Below are 14,507 nucleotides of genomic sequence, written 5' to 3'. Positions count from 1 at the left end.
TTGCGCATTCCATTCCATCTCCTCTAATGTTGATGCAACATATGCACCAACCAATCATAAATGATATGATCCACTTCATATCATCACATGACCGTATTGGTTCATCGATCTTGACTTCACTTGCTCTTCTTCGTTGCTTCGGTCCATCAGCGCCAAGTCATCACTCAACTTGTCCTTCACACTTGCAACCGGTTCATCAAGCCAAGTCTTGTCTTGATCTTCAACACCTTAGTCACATGACTCAATGTCATGTCTCATATGCAATGAGCTCCTTCATCACAAGTGTGAGCTTTGCAACATCTCCGAACCATTTTCACCTTCATGTCATATGTTGCTCACACACATGTACCTATGGACTAATTACATGTGTGTCTCACATTAAATACAATTAGTCCACCTAGATTGTCACTCAATTATTAAAACCAAACAAGGACCTTTCATCTGGATTGGAGCACTTTAATAATTTAGGGATCCTGACTGCGCGTCGACCTCGGCATCGCCCTTCCTTCCAACACGGTTGCCTCGACGCTTTTCCATCACCCCCATGGTACCATGGCTCATCGTTGCACCCGTGGCCTCTGTGCGGTGCGTGGCCGCCTCGACCGCTACGTTGACCACGGCTCTAGCATGACATCCTTGACCATGGCTCCTCCACCCTCACGCTTGGCTACCTCGACATTGGCACAAAGGGCTACTGCCTTGCATCAGGACTCATCGGCTTCTTCTCCCAGCCACAGCATACGCGACGCATCGACTGTTTTGACTGTGAGAGGATGTTAGATTGTCAGCTTCTTCTCTAGTTTCACCGTTCTCAGCGCTCTCGCTGTAACCGCGGGGGATGTTAGAGTAAATAAGAATAGTACCACATTGTTTATCCATGCGATGTGTTAGTCCTATATACTCTATATAATCAGTCCACGAGGCTCAATGCAATATATAGAATATATTCCACACCATTCTATTTTTTCCACAGTCACGGACACACATTGCACAATAAAAATGTTAGTAGTAATAACTGGCTTCTCATTTTGGTCATACACAAATGTATTACTGATGCATGCTAGCTTTTTTTTGTGAGGGGAACTGATGCATGCTAGCTGATGCCGACAGTCACGAAATTTGGCCACACCGGCCCGGCCGCCTCGCTCGTGCCCACTTTATTAATTCCAATGTTCTGCACAGAAAATTGAATGAGGGCTGTTGGATGCTAGCTTATAGCTGTTTCACGAAATATATATAATTTCTTTCGATGCAGGCATGACCAATAATTATATATACCGGCTATGTTCGTTTCGCTAAAATTTGGTTTAAGCTGAAATACTATGAGAGAAAAACAATGTTTGTTCGCTGAAAATTATTGCTGAAGTAGTGGAGCAGAGCAAGGTCACTTTCTCTCTTTCAAATTGAAGTCGTCTTTGCTTTTGCAGATATATAATTTTTACTATGTACCTAGCTAGACATAATGTATATCTAGATGTATATAAAAACTATATATTTAGAAAAGCCAAATAAAATGACTTACAACTTAAATATATGGAGTATATCCCTCCTTACATGCACCAAATTTACAATATTTTCCTTCAAAAATGGTACAGACAGCCCAAATACCACGTGCAAAACGCTCTCACCCCTATTAACATACTCCCTCCATCCCAATAAAAGGATCATTTTAGAGCTAGACACATATACCAAGGAGGATGAAGAAAGACCCGTATACCCCTATATGTTCTGTCTCCTCTCTCCTCATGTTTCCTATCCATCCCCATCTAGATCCGGCACGTGGGCATTGCTTGCCGTCGTTGGGACCGTGCCCTCTCTCACCGGCACCCTCGCCTGGTGTGGACCCTCTCCAACGCCGGTGGCCTTGCCCGCCCTCAGCGGAGGACTCTCCTAGTGCGGTGACTTCGTCACAAATGAAGACTGGAAGAGGAGGTGCTTGCAAGCATGTCGAGATGGAGAGAGTAGGAGATGCCTGGAGGTTGGCATGGAGCCCTTGACCATCCTCGCCCTCGCCGGACCTCGGTGACGCGGCTGTGACCGGACGGTCGGTGCTTGTGCCTCCTCCTCGACCGGAGGTGCCCGCGAGCGGCGGCGGTGGATCTTGACGGGGATGGGGAAGAAGGGAAGGGACGGGGCCTGCTCATGATGCGCCGTCGGACTTCCCTCGACGTCGGGCTGCTCCACCTCCGCGCCGGTTGATCTGCCTGGGAGACGGTCGCTCCGCCTCGACTGCTCTGCTCCAGTCCGTGCCGACGCCGGCTTGCTCCACCTCGATGCCGCTGGCCTCCACCTTGGTGCCACGCGCGGAACAGAGGAGGGTGGGGGCGCCTCCGTGTGAGACTGAGGAGAAGGGGATGACGGGTGCGGTAGTGGGGATGTGTTGGGGATGGGTGCGGCGATGGGGATGCGCTGGGCTTGGGGACGACGGACGAAGCGAAGCGATAAGGCAAGGCTGTAGGCCTGCACCTTTCCTCAGTGGGACCCATGGTCTAAAACATCACTTTTTATGGGACAATCTCTCCACGCCAAAACAACAATCTTTTCAGGACGGTGTGGGAGTACACCTTGCCTCTATTGACTGCCTCCAGGAGATTGGATCTGCAGATTTTTTACAGTGACAAAGGGCCTGTTCAGCAGGACTAAAAAATAAGCCAAAATACTGTTCCGACTGATTGTTGTGAGGGAAAATACTGTTCTGTCTGAAAACACTGTGCAGGTGACCAGTGTTTTCGTGAGTACGCTGGCCAGCCCAACCCCAGCCGGCCAGCCAGCCGAACACTCGCAAAGTTACTGGATAGCGTGGCGTCAACGTCGTCACAAGTTACCACTAAAAGAATAATTAGCCAAGAATGTGCGTGCCTCTGGGGTCGTGTGGACAAATTCTACCACAACAAACCAAAACAGCTCCACTCTTTACACTGTCTATACATATATATACTTGAGAAAAAGTGGGAAAAATGCAGTATTGGGAAACCTGGCCAATTCCATAATTTCTAAACAGTATAAGCTTTATATTTTCTTTATGAGGATGGGAAATTAAGTGAGGTGGACATGTGAATGAGAAAGCATATAGGTGCAGCAAAAGTGTGGACAGATGCTGTACTACTGTACATAGAACAATGCAATGCAAGCTAGGTCCTAGGTGCATTAATCCGGACGGGTTATTGGTCTGTTAGGGCAGCTTCAACAATCGGCTTTTAAGCTGGCTCTAAGCTTTTTTTTTATATTTTAATAGAAGAGAGAAGTTACTCTCTCTCTCTCTCTCCTGTGCTACAGTGCAGTCTAGAAATTTTAAGATAAAATAAAGGAAAACATAAAAGACGCATGTACCCTCATTTTATTTATCATCAACATGATTAATAGTGATTGATTGATAAATGAAAAATATTTAATGTAAAACTGGTTTTTGTCCTCTAAAATGCATTATATTTTAGGACAAATTTTGAATGCTAGAATACACTATATTACAGGACGGAGCGAGTAGCTCTTAATCAAGAGCTAAGCTCTTTCACACATTTCAAAGTTACGTGAGACTGTCATGTGGGGCTATCCATATTAAAATCTATGTGCTAAAAGTTAGCACTATTAGAGAAATTGGCTTAGAGCTAGTAACTAGCTCTAACCATTGCGGGTGCCCTTAGGACAGCTCCAATAATCGACTTTTAAGCTAGCTCTAAGCATTTTTTTTCTTATTTTAATAGAAGAGAGAGAAGCTAGCTCTTGATCAAGAGTTAAGCTCTTGCGGTTATGTGAGAGTTTCAAGCTGTGAGGCTATCTATGTTAAAAGCTATGTGCTAAAAGTTAACATTATTGAAGAAGTTGTCTTAGAGTTAGTAACTAACTCTAATCATTCTGGGTGCCCTCATGATGGCCTATTTGGTCGACACTTAATTATAATTAGTTGCATGATGCTTTCAAGATTGCAGGGCAAATACATTTTCCTGTCGGAGCATTTATTTATAAATGAATAAATTGTTTCATTATCTCGAGTTTTTTTTTTTTTGACAACATTTCATTATCTCGAGTTGAATGTTCGTACGTCCCTACTGTGTGTGGCCAATCGGCGTCCATTGCATGCTGGACGCAGATGACAGGAGACCAAGAGGAGCTACTAGCTTAGCTGCCAGCGATGCAAATTGAAATGGTGTCGCAGTCCTAGCTTGGACCACAATTGGCAAGTTGCTGGGAAGCCAACAGGCCCACCGCCCGGAGGGATCCATCCATATATGTACAAGGCGAATAATTCATTGGAATATATATGCACGCATGATGCGTAGCACCACACCCAAATATATATACACTTTGCAGTTTATTATTTTGCTGGAAACCTCAAAATGCATCTTTTGTATTTAGAAGTGTGCTTCAGTATTTTAATTCATTATTTGATCATAAATCCATTTGACGCATGTTCTTTACTGTTATTAATTCGATCCTCACCTTACCTTAACAATCTTATATTTAATCAAATGGTAGCAACCTGATGTTATATACTATATATGACATAGTACCTACATTACTTTGATGTGACAAAATTTGATTTGAAGCAAATAGAGTTGGGAAGGGACCGACAGAGGGAGCTAGAGAGTGCCTAGGTACCATAGAATTTATTTCTGGGCATGTGAAGGTGACCACTGCATAAGCATAACAAGTGTCTCACAAAGCATATATAGCTAGGCCAACTTCTAAAAAGGCATCACTTTGCAGCAAAAAACAGTTAGCAACAATAGAGTGTGAATGATTCCTACTAGCCTCCACATATCCAATATACTCCTAGTTGAAGTACTTTTGAACCCCCACCTCCCTCACAAAACTCTACCTTCAAATTCTCCTCCATTTGGGAGTACACACACAAAAGCTATGCTATGTATGTATACACTCTTTAATTAGTAGGTATATGTATTTATGTGGTAAGGATAGCCACAAGGAAGGAACACATGCATAGCTACTAGTACGCTTGAGGTAGCATCTTTATTTGCAAGTTCTAGTCTTTAAGTCATATATAGAAAAAAAAAAGGTGGTCAATCTAGCTAGCTACAAAAGCTAAGCATAGCAGTGTGTGTGCGGTCACTCTCTTGCTCGCGGCCAATTGATCCAAGTTAACTGTGGTGCGACCGGCCGGCGGCGCGTGCGCCGATCGTCCATGGCCGTCCACCATCCGCACCTCCTCGACTTCTCGCCGCCTCCGAACACGGTGGGCATGGAGGCGCCCCCACCCCACTTCGACCACGGCCAACACCACCTCCTCGGGCTCCATATTGACGGCAACGGCATGCCCGTGGGAGGAGGCGTGCCTCACCGCGTCCTCGCCGACGACGACGCGGTGGCGGCATGGGCGCCGCAGGCCGCGGTCTCCCTCTCCCTGTACAACTACGACACGTCGGCGGGAGGGTCGTCGTCGTTGTTCGGCCATCACGAGCCACAGTTCGGCGCCGTGCCCCCGGCGGCGTCGTTGGCACTACCTATCCACCACCAGCTGCCGACAACGTCGAGCATGCAGCAGCCGTTCCAGCTGAGGAGCTCCAAGTTCCTGGGCCCCGTGCAGGATCTGCTGACCGAGTTCTGCAGCCTGGAAGGGGACCTTCACGCCATGGACAAGAGAGCTCCGAAAGCAGCAGCTGCAGGCAAGTGGGACGACGTGGAGACGTCGTCGTCTTCCTCTGGCCTCTGGGGCCACCCGTCTCTGAGCTCCATGGATATCTTGGAGCTTGAGAGGAGGAAGGCCAGGCTCTTGTCCATGGTTGAAGAGGTAGGCTATAGCTAGCTGTACATGTGCACGGTCTTTTACTCTTACATACATATATGCATGCAGCAAGCAATTCCTGTACTACTTTTTTTTTTGCTTCAATTGATACCATTGAGGTAATTTTTATTTTACCATATATATCTAATAAATAGTAGTACTCCTGCTTAACACCGCATATATGGTGCATGCATACCCTTTTTTTTTTTTGCAGTTCCATCCAGCTGCTAGATTTTTTAATTTCAGTTATTATTGTAGTCGTCGGTTCTTGGACCATTATTGTTAATCACTGTTGCCTTTTGATGAGTTCTTGGTCACAACTCATGTTACGTTCCTCGAAAGTAATCCACACATGTCGACATTGGCAAATAGTGGAAGGCTAGTGACACAGCCACTATATATGTACTTTCAGAAACTTCTGTTCTGATTTATCGCCTAGCTTTTCACCCCATTCAGAGGCATCTTGCTTTGCTATCTCAGACAAGACTAATATACTAGCTCCTGATGTGTGTCATGTACTGCTTTTATTTGATGCCTCCTCTTCATTCCCCCAGGATTATTCTTCCTTTATCAAGTTACATACATAATCCATATATTCCCTACTACAGCAATTGTCTGTCGTATTTATCTTCTCAAAAAAGAAAAATAAAAGGATTACCCCTACTAAAAACTTTAATTAATTATTATATTGTGTTACCTACCAACTAATAACCTAAAAAAAATATTTATCTGTCGTTGAAAAACACGTCCCCTAGCAAAAGGTGTCATTTTTCTTCTTTTTCTCAATAAGAAAGCGATGTATCAAATGACCTCCTAGAACCTTATTAGTATCGATCTGATCAACTAGACAACTACTATGAATTATTATACTCAATTTAGCATTTTGGTCAATTTTATCTACACTGTGGATGTGTATATATAAAGTATCACAAACATATGCAAACCGATGAATCATGCATGGTCAGGTGGACAGGCGGTACTGGCGATACCGTGAGCAGATGAGGGCAGTAGAGGTGTCGTTCGAGGCGGTGGCCGGAGCCGGCGCGTCCCAAGTGTACACGAGGCTGGCGCTGCGCGCCATGTCGCGGCACTTCCGGTGCCTGCGGGACGCGCTGGTTGCACAGGTGCGCGCGCTCAGGAAGGCCATGGGGGAGCGGGACGGCGGCGCCGGTGGCGGGGCTGCGACGGCGGCGGGCGCCACCAAGGGCGACACGCCGAGGCTCAAGGTGCTGGACCAGTGCCTACGGCAGCAGCGGGCGTTCCAGCACCCCGGCACCATCGAGAACTACCCGTGGCGGCCCCAGCGCGGCCTGCCGGAGCGCGCCGTCGCCGTCCTCCGTGCCTGGCTCTTCGAGCACTTCCTCCACCCGTACGCCGTCGTCCCTTCCTCCCGCTCTCTCTGTCTCTCCATTCATCACTCCATAGTTTATTATTTCCATATATCTTTACCCGATTCATTCAGATTAATTATATTAACAACCACGCGCAGTAATTAAATAATTAAATCAATCGATCTGATGATGATGAACTGATGCAGGTATCCAAATGATGTAGACAAGCACATTCTGGCGCGCCAGACAGGATTGTCAAGAAGCCAGGTAATAATTCATAGTATTTGCTAAATTTATGCATGGTCCATATTGTGCCTTCCAATTCCATCATCAGCATATGTACAGTACAGTTACTGGACAGCCACATACTTTTTCTAACAGTTCGTCAGGTACAAGATGAGCTAACCAGCAGACATATATATAATAATGTGCTTAATCCACACACTGCTTGTTATGCACTACACCCAACCACCACTTGTATCTGTCCCTATTATGAACGTGTGGACTAGATTTCAGTTTTTTTTTCCTTTCCACATCTTCAATTAATACTTGATCACTACAGGAACTGCTGGCTTCCCCGAGTGCCAGTTGCACTCGGGGAAGGCCCAGTTGCACTCGGGGAAGCCTTCCCCGAGTGCAACACTCGGGGAAGAGCCTCCGGCTAATCCTCCCACGGGAAAGGCGCCTTCCTCGAGTGTCGAAAATCGTGCACTCGGGGAAGGCTTTGCCGAGTGCCGTGCTGGCACTCGGGGAAGACTTGACGCCGTTGGCCGACGGCCGACGCCGTTTTCTTATTTTTTTTCTTTTTTGATTTTCTTCCCCGAGTGCAACACTCGGGAAAGATTTTTCAATTTTTTTTTTAAATACTCTTTGCCGAGTGCCGCAGCTCAGGCACTCGGCAAAGAAATTTGTTTTTTTTAAAAAAAAATCCCTCTTTCCCGAGTGCCACAGCACAGGCACTCGGGGAAGCCACCTCTAAAATTCTTTTTTTTTTTTGTTTTTTGCTTTTCCATGTAAACAACAAAGCATATATATATATATCACAAACCACAAATCAACACCAATATGTCACAAACCACATTTATATATCACAAACGACCAAATTTGTCCGAAATCCACAATATATTACAAACCACACGTTCAAAAGTACCCTAAAAATATTACATAGTCCTCATTTATAACACCACATTTATAACAGAGATATTTTCTTTTGACATTTCAAATATTACATACCGACATAGCCAAACAATACACAGTCTACCCAAAAGCATACTGTCATGTAGGATTGCACAGATGGGAGACCCCTCAAACCTCCCCCAAATTTGAGAGAGATGGGTGCACAGATGAGTGCTATTAGATTGCTGTTTTGTACAATGAGGAGAGAAAACAGACGGGGAAGTGTTTTAAGGGGTTTCCTTGGAGATGCCCTTACCTCTACCAAGGACACCACCACAGCAGCCATCATGCCGAATGAATGATCTGCGCTGAAAGTCGGGGGACCCCATTGCAGTGGGTAGGGAACATCAAACCTGAGGAGATCAAACAAGTTCATTCCATAAGTGTGAAAGAATGAGATGAAAATAAAGCAATGGTTGAAGCATCAATCTACAGACCATGGCATGGTTGTGATGAGGTTTGCACGGTCAGTTCGGCAGTTGAGTTGGGTGACCTGCGAACTATGTTTGTATGCCCCACTCACAGTGAGGATGTGGGCATATAACCAGACAAGTGCGATGGAGATGAGCACTGAGAACCTCTCCAATATCGGAAAATGGCACACTTGTACGTGCTTCAGATATTGGGAAAGTGCCACAAACAGGACAAGCATCGGAAGACCAATCTCCACACACGTTCCAATCTAAGAACATCAAATCGACTAATGAGCTTCTGGGAAGAATACTGATATACACTACTATAATGCACATTTAGGCTACAGTCCTTCATAGTAACTGAATTAATATGATTTAAACGAACTTCTCTAAAGCTCCCACGTAAGAAACATATATTCTGACAGTACAAGCCACGTATTATTGATAATGATAAGAGCAAATTATTAGCTGAGCCTTTACCACTGGGAATCCTCTCTCGAAAAGACCAAGCCCCGCCAATGCAATAACTGGAACCATCCCAAGTGGGCTGAAGAACCTGCAACAGGAACACCAAAACAACATCTTACGATTCCTATCGTCAATTCAAAGGTTGCAGCCATGTCACACTGCTTTTGGCTAATTTCACCCATTGATTATCATATCGGCATATTTTCTTTTCCTGAATGTAAAGCCCAACACATATATCAAGCTAAAAGTTACACACATAAAGAAACAATGACTGTTAGAAATACACCTTGTATGGAAGTTGCAACACAAGTAACCAAACCAGTGGCAGGGCGGGGGCTGCGGGGGCGTGCAGATGACCATAAACCATAAACCATTTTTGAACATTTTACAGATGATATGTGCTGTAAACATACACTTGACATAGAAACAGTGGAGAAGAATATAGAACGTTTGCAGAAGACAATTGTTTTAAACACCAAATCAGTTAAGGTGTGGTCCAAAATATTGCATAATAAAGAGCATACATATGTATGCATGAATGTTTGCCTTGCACTTCAACATGGAGAAAATAGAATATGAACAATCAAACTTTTGTCACTATAATCAATATTCAGGTCTCAAGATTGCTAAACTGTCTACTGCATATGAAAAGTTTGAACTAGCATCAGCAGAAGGCAAACCTCGAGAAGCAAGAGCCCCACGACAGCGGGAGTTTGGATTTCGCCTTACGCTCGCGAGCCCAGCCGACGTCTTCTGCAATCCCTCCGCGAGAAAGCCCTGCGAAAGCAAGCAAGAATAAACACCGCGTGTTAGATTCCAAGAATCACAGACACACTCCATGCACAGACGCTAAAAACTACCAACGCCTTGAGCTGTCAACATGGCCACGATTACGCGCCTGGAAGCAGGCGGCGTCGATGAGTCCGAACGCGGCGATGTCGAGCCAGGCCTCCCAGCCGGAGGGCTGCTTCCTGCCGCGCGCGGCGGCGAAGGCGACGAGCAGCGCGGCGGCGGGGAGCAGGCGCAGCGCGGCGACGAAGAATGGACCCGTGCGGGGGATGACCCCCTTCATGGCCACCATAGCCGTGCCCCAGAAGAAGAAGGGCGACACCAGGGATGCCCACTCCCAGAGCTCCCTCCGCGCAGGGGATGAAGCCGTCACTCGGGGCCGGCCGCAGGGGCTGGGGAGGGGGCGCGACGGCCGGATGGACCCCGACGCGCAGGGACAGGGGCGCGCCGGCGGGGCCGCGCCGCCGTCTCGGGCTGCGGGGGCGAGCCGGCGGGGCCTGCGGGGGCTGTGGGGGCGCGCGGCGCGGGGGCTGCGGGGGCGCGCCGGTGGGGCCGCGCCGCCGTCTCGGGCTGCGGGGGCGCGCCGGCGAGGGCTGCGGGGGCGCGCGGCGCGGGGGCTGCGGGGGCGCGCCGGCGGAGTTGCGCCGCCGTCTCGGGCTGCGGGGGCGCGCCGGCGGGGCCTGCGGGGGCTGCGGGGGCGCGCGGCGCTGCGGGGGCTGCGGGGGCGCGGTGGCGCTGGGCCGGCGAGCGGCGTGGCGGTGGCGCGGGCGCAGCGAGCGGCAGCGGCGGAGGGGGCTGGCGGCAGCGTGGTAGCGCGTACGGGCGGGCGGGCTGGCGGGCGGCGTGCGGGTGTGGGGTGGCCGGTTAGGTTTTTAGATAAGGCCTGCTGGGCTTTTTTTTTTTTTTAAGTCTTCCTCGAGTGTCTTGTCCTGGCACTCGGGAAAGGGCCTCTTCCCCGAGTGCCAGGGAAGACACTCGGGGAAGAATTTTTGTTTTTTTTGTTTTTTTTTGCCTCATTTTTTTATGAGGTCTTCCCACATTATTTAAAACTCTCTGTTCAAATTTGGGACAATTTTGACTTTTTTTGATATATTTCATTAGTTTTTTTTGTTTCGTTGAATTTTTTTGCATACTTCGAATTTGAACTGCAGGTGCATGAAATAATGGAATTTGGCGATTCAAAAAATTATATTAATGATATTTGGTGTATGTTGAGGCCTTATCCAGGAACTCGCATGAAATGTCGAGCATTTTGTTGACGTAACATGACGAACAACTTACGGGAAAAGTGTATTTAAATTATATAAAATCCAAACAAAGTCCGAAAATCACGAAACTTGTCTGGGCGTCGTGTTATCGTATGTAGAGACTATGATAAAAAATTAAGAAGGTTTTGAGCAAGTTGCGACGTCGGATGCCTAAAACCCAGACATCTCTGCATGTGATCACTTGTAGAGGCATGCGGGGATGTCTGGGTTTTAGGCATCTGACGTCGCAACTTGTTCGAAACCTTCTCGATTTTTTATCATAGCCTCTACATGCGATAACACGACGCCCAGACAAGTTTCGTGATTTTTGGACTTCGTTCGGATTTTAAATAATTTAAAAACACTTTTCCCGCAAGTTATTCGTCATGTTACGTCAACAAGATGCTCGACATTTCATGCGAGTTCCTGGATAAGGCCTCAACATACACCAAATATCATTAATATAATTTTTTGAATCACCAAATTCTATTATTTCATGCACCTGCAGTTCAAATTCGAAGTATGCAAAAAAATTCAACGAAACGAAAAAACTAACGAAATATAACAAAAAAAGTTAAAATTATCCCAAATTTGAACAGAGAGTTTTAAATAATGTGGGAAGGCCTCACAAAAAAAATGAGGCAAAAAAAACAAAAAAAAACAAAAATTATTCCCCGAGTGCCAAGGAAGACACTCGGGGAAGAGGCCCTTTCCCGAGTGCCAGGACAGGGCACTCGGGGAAGGCGGCCTCTTCCCCGAGTGCCCTGCTCTGGCACTCGGGAAAGGGACTCTTCCCCGAGTGCCAGGAAAGGCACTCGGGGAAGATTTTTTTTCTTTTAAGTTTTAACGGCGTGGGCGGGGTGAACCGTCAAGTAACAGGTTTCTTTGCCGAGTGCCGATCTTCCCCGAGTGTTGCACTCGGGGAAGAGGGCCTTTGCCGAGTGCTTCTCTTTACCGAGTGCCAGGATCTCTTCGGCACTCGGGAAAGCCTCTCTTCCCCGAGTGCAATTCTTCCCCGAGTGCAACACTCGGGGAAGATTATCTTTTCCGAGTGCCCGATTTTTGGCACTCGGGGAAGCCAGAGACACTCGGGGAATTTTGCCTCTCCCGTAGTGGATGGAACCGGTTACATATATGTCGCCACTGTCTACTACTTAGGTTGCGTAGAAGAGAGAACATAATCTATGTCAGAATCTACCTGCTTTCATATGTTTTCTCAAAAAAAGGATGTGAATGAATAAATAAATTTCTCTTGATAAATTTCTTCTCAGGTTTCCAATTGGTTCATCAACGCTAGGGTGAGGCTGTGGAAGCCAATGATAGAGGAGATGTACACGGAAGAAGTGAACCAGAAATCAGACACGAGTCAAAACCCTAGCGGTGGCAACATTGGCGGTGGAGTCGTCGTCATCAAACCTGAGCAGATGAACACAACGTCGGCGACCACCATTGGAGGAGATCATAGCCACTTCCGAGGTAGTGCTGGGAACCCTAGCAGCTCCATGATTACATCCTCCATTTTGACTGCCGGCGGCGGCGACCATGTGTTCAGTAGTTATCCGAGCATGCACGGGAGCCACGGCAGCGCCGTGTCGCTTACCCTAGGGCTCCAACAGCAGCCGTTTGCGTCGACGATGATGCACCAGCGACCATTGATGTTGCAAGGTGACGAGCAAGAGCCGGTGCTGCCGTACAGAGACCTTATGGGGTCTCAATTGCTGCATGATTTCGCAGGGTAGCTACAGGCCTACTAGGAGGGGTGGTTAAGTTTAAGAGAGGTAAAATTTGTTTTTATTTCGTGACTAAATTATATATAAAAACACACAAAATGGTTCCTAGCTAGCTAGCTTCAAGCCGGTTAAATCATGCATGCTGTATTTAATTTCTCGAGCAAGCTGCTATACTCATTCAAGTAAAGCACACGAAACGCCAATGTATAGGAGAAGTATCATTTTTTTTCTGTCCACAATTCACCTATTTATGTTTGGGAAAAGGTATATATTTTCTGAATGAGGAAGTATTTATTAGTGATAAGGGAATTATTATATTTGGCATTGTCTTTTGACACAAGATTTATTTAGGTAATTCATCTTACCAAACATTTTGTTATTTATTAATATTTTTGTGATTGTTTGAGTTGTGTAAATGGTGATATGGATAAGTTTTATTCACTTCTAGCAAGTTTTGTCAGAAACAACAGTGCAGGGGGAGGAAATCTCTACTGACAGTGAAACACTTGTCCAAGAATGCCATCAAGTCTGAAAATTCAAGATATTGTGTATCCATGATCCACTTGTATCTCCAAAGAGAATATCTATAGTAACCTGATCCTAGACTTCTAAAATCTAGCCAAAGGATGACGACTTTTTTTGGACTCGTTAGACAATAATCATTTAGGATTACAACTTAGTGTCTATTATCTAGAAATTTATTGATAAGTTCAATAGAGGAATTTTAGAGGGAAATTGGCCTAAAATCTCCAATTATCTCAAGGATTGCTTTTTTGGTTTTAAAGTAATGTAAGAGGAACAATATTATACAAACAAATATTCTCTTCCGAAAAAGCATCATAGAGCTTGTAGAATCCCTTGGCTATAATTGTCAATATTTCTTGAGTAAATCACTGTTCAAGCCATTAGGTTCTAGATATTTATTAGAAGGAAGGTTTCCCATTATTCTTTCATTTTATTCTTTGGTGAAGGGTAATTCTAACCAGTCAAGATAATCAGATGGAATTATAAGTGAGCTTTGTGGATAAGCTATGTCTAGCATACAATGATTCACCTCCAAACCTCTCTTCATCAATGATCAACAACTTGGGTAATTGTGGGGACTCGCCGCGTTAATTCGCCTAAAACGAGTGTCATCCACTTGAACAGCTCAATTTAAGCAAATAAACCTCGACGACCCCCCCCCCCCCAGGAGCGCACTTGGCAACTCCTCTTTAGGATCAGGTAGAATATCATACCACGATAGCCTCCACAACTCAAGATTATATCTCATCATCGGAGCACATAATAATTCAGCGGAACCACAGATTACAAGTCTTGTCGAACATAATAAATTAATTATACAATGTAAGACTAAATATAGTATGAACCAAACGACTCTCTTACCAACATCGCTATCCTATGAATCATTTATATATCTAGTAACTGGTGGTCGCCTTGCCCATGGGCGTAGCCACCGTAGCTTGGACAACACATGCCATTCACCCACTTTGCCACCAGCGACGGGGTGAGATGGCCACCATTGTCCTATACCTGCAAAACAACTTAACGGCAGCACCGTGAGTACATTGCGTACTCGCATGACTTAATTCCAACATATAGTATTTGATGGA

At 46.0% G+C, this 14,507-nt stretch overlaps 2 protein-coding genes across 2 annotated transcripts; one reads left to right on the top strand and one right to left on the bottom strand.

Moving 5' to 3' along the window:
- Positions 1–4,711: 4,711 nt before the first annotated feature.
- LOC136527658 (homeobox protein BEL1 homolog) lies at positions 4,712–13,702 on the top strand. Its single transcript, XM_066520449.1, has 4 exons — positions 4,712–5,746; positions 6,706–7,109; positions 7,278–7,338; positions 12,436–13,702. Exons 1-4 carry the CDS (start codon positions 5,141–5,143, stop codon positions 12,901–12,903), a joined length of 1,539 nt encoding a protein of 512 aa, XP_066376546.1. The 5' UTR covers positions 4,712–5,140; the 3' UTR covers positions 12,904–13,702.
- Positions 8,138–10,774, bottom strand: LOC136528548 (uncharacterized; the record flags this gene model as incomplete). Its single annotated transcript, XM_066521523.1, has 5 exons — positions 8,138–8,600; positions 8,685–8,929; positions 9,141–9,216; positions 9,809–9,905; positions 10,027–10,774. Coding segments are annotated over 5 exons (1,470 nt in total), but the record flags the coding sequence as incomplete, so codon positions are not given.
- Positions 13,703–14,507: the final 805 nt, after the last annotated feature.

The sequence above is a fragment of the Miscanthus floridulus genome, chromosome 19 (assembly GCF_019320115.1).
Source record: "Miscanthus floridulus cultivar M001 chromosome 19, ASM1932011v1, whole genome shotgun sequence".
In the NCBI taxonomy this organism is placed as follows: Eukaryota; Viridiplantae; Streptophyta; class Magnoliopsida; order Poales; family Poaceae; genus Miscanthus; species Miscanthus floridulus.
This window is presented reverse-complemented; position numbering and strand designations above follow the sequence as displayed.

Coding starts and splice junctions, on each gene's coding strand:
- LOC136527658 (XM_066520449.1), top strand. CDS start 5,141: ATGGCCGTCCACCATCCGCACCTCCTCGACTTCTCGCCGCCTCCGAAC. Junction 5,747..6,705: donor TCTTGTCCATGGTTGAAGAG/GTAGGCTATAGC, acceptor ATGCATGGTCAG/GTGGACAGGCGGTACTGGCG. Junction 7,339..12,435: donor CAGGATTGTCAAGAAGCCAG/GTAATAATTCAT, acceptor ATTTCTTCTCAG/GTTTCCAATTGGTTCATCAA.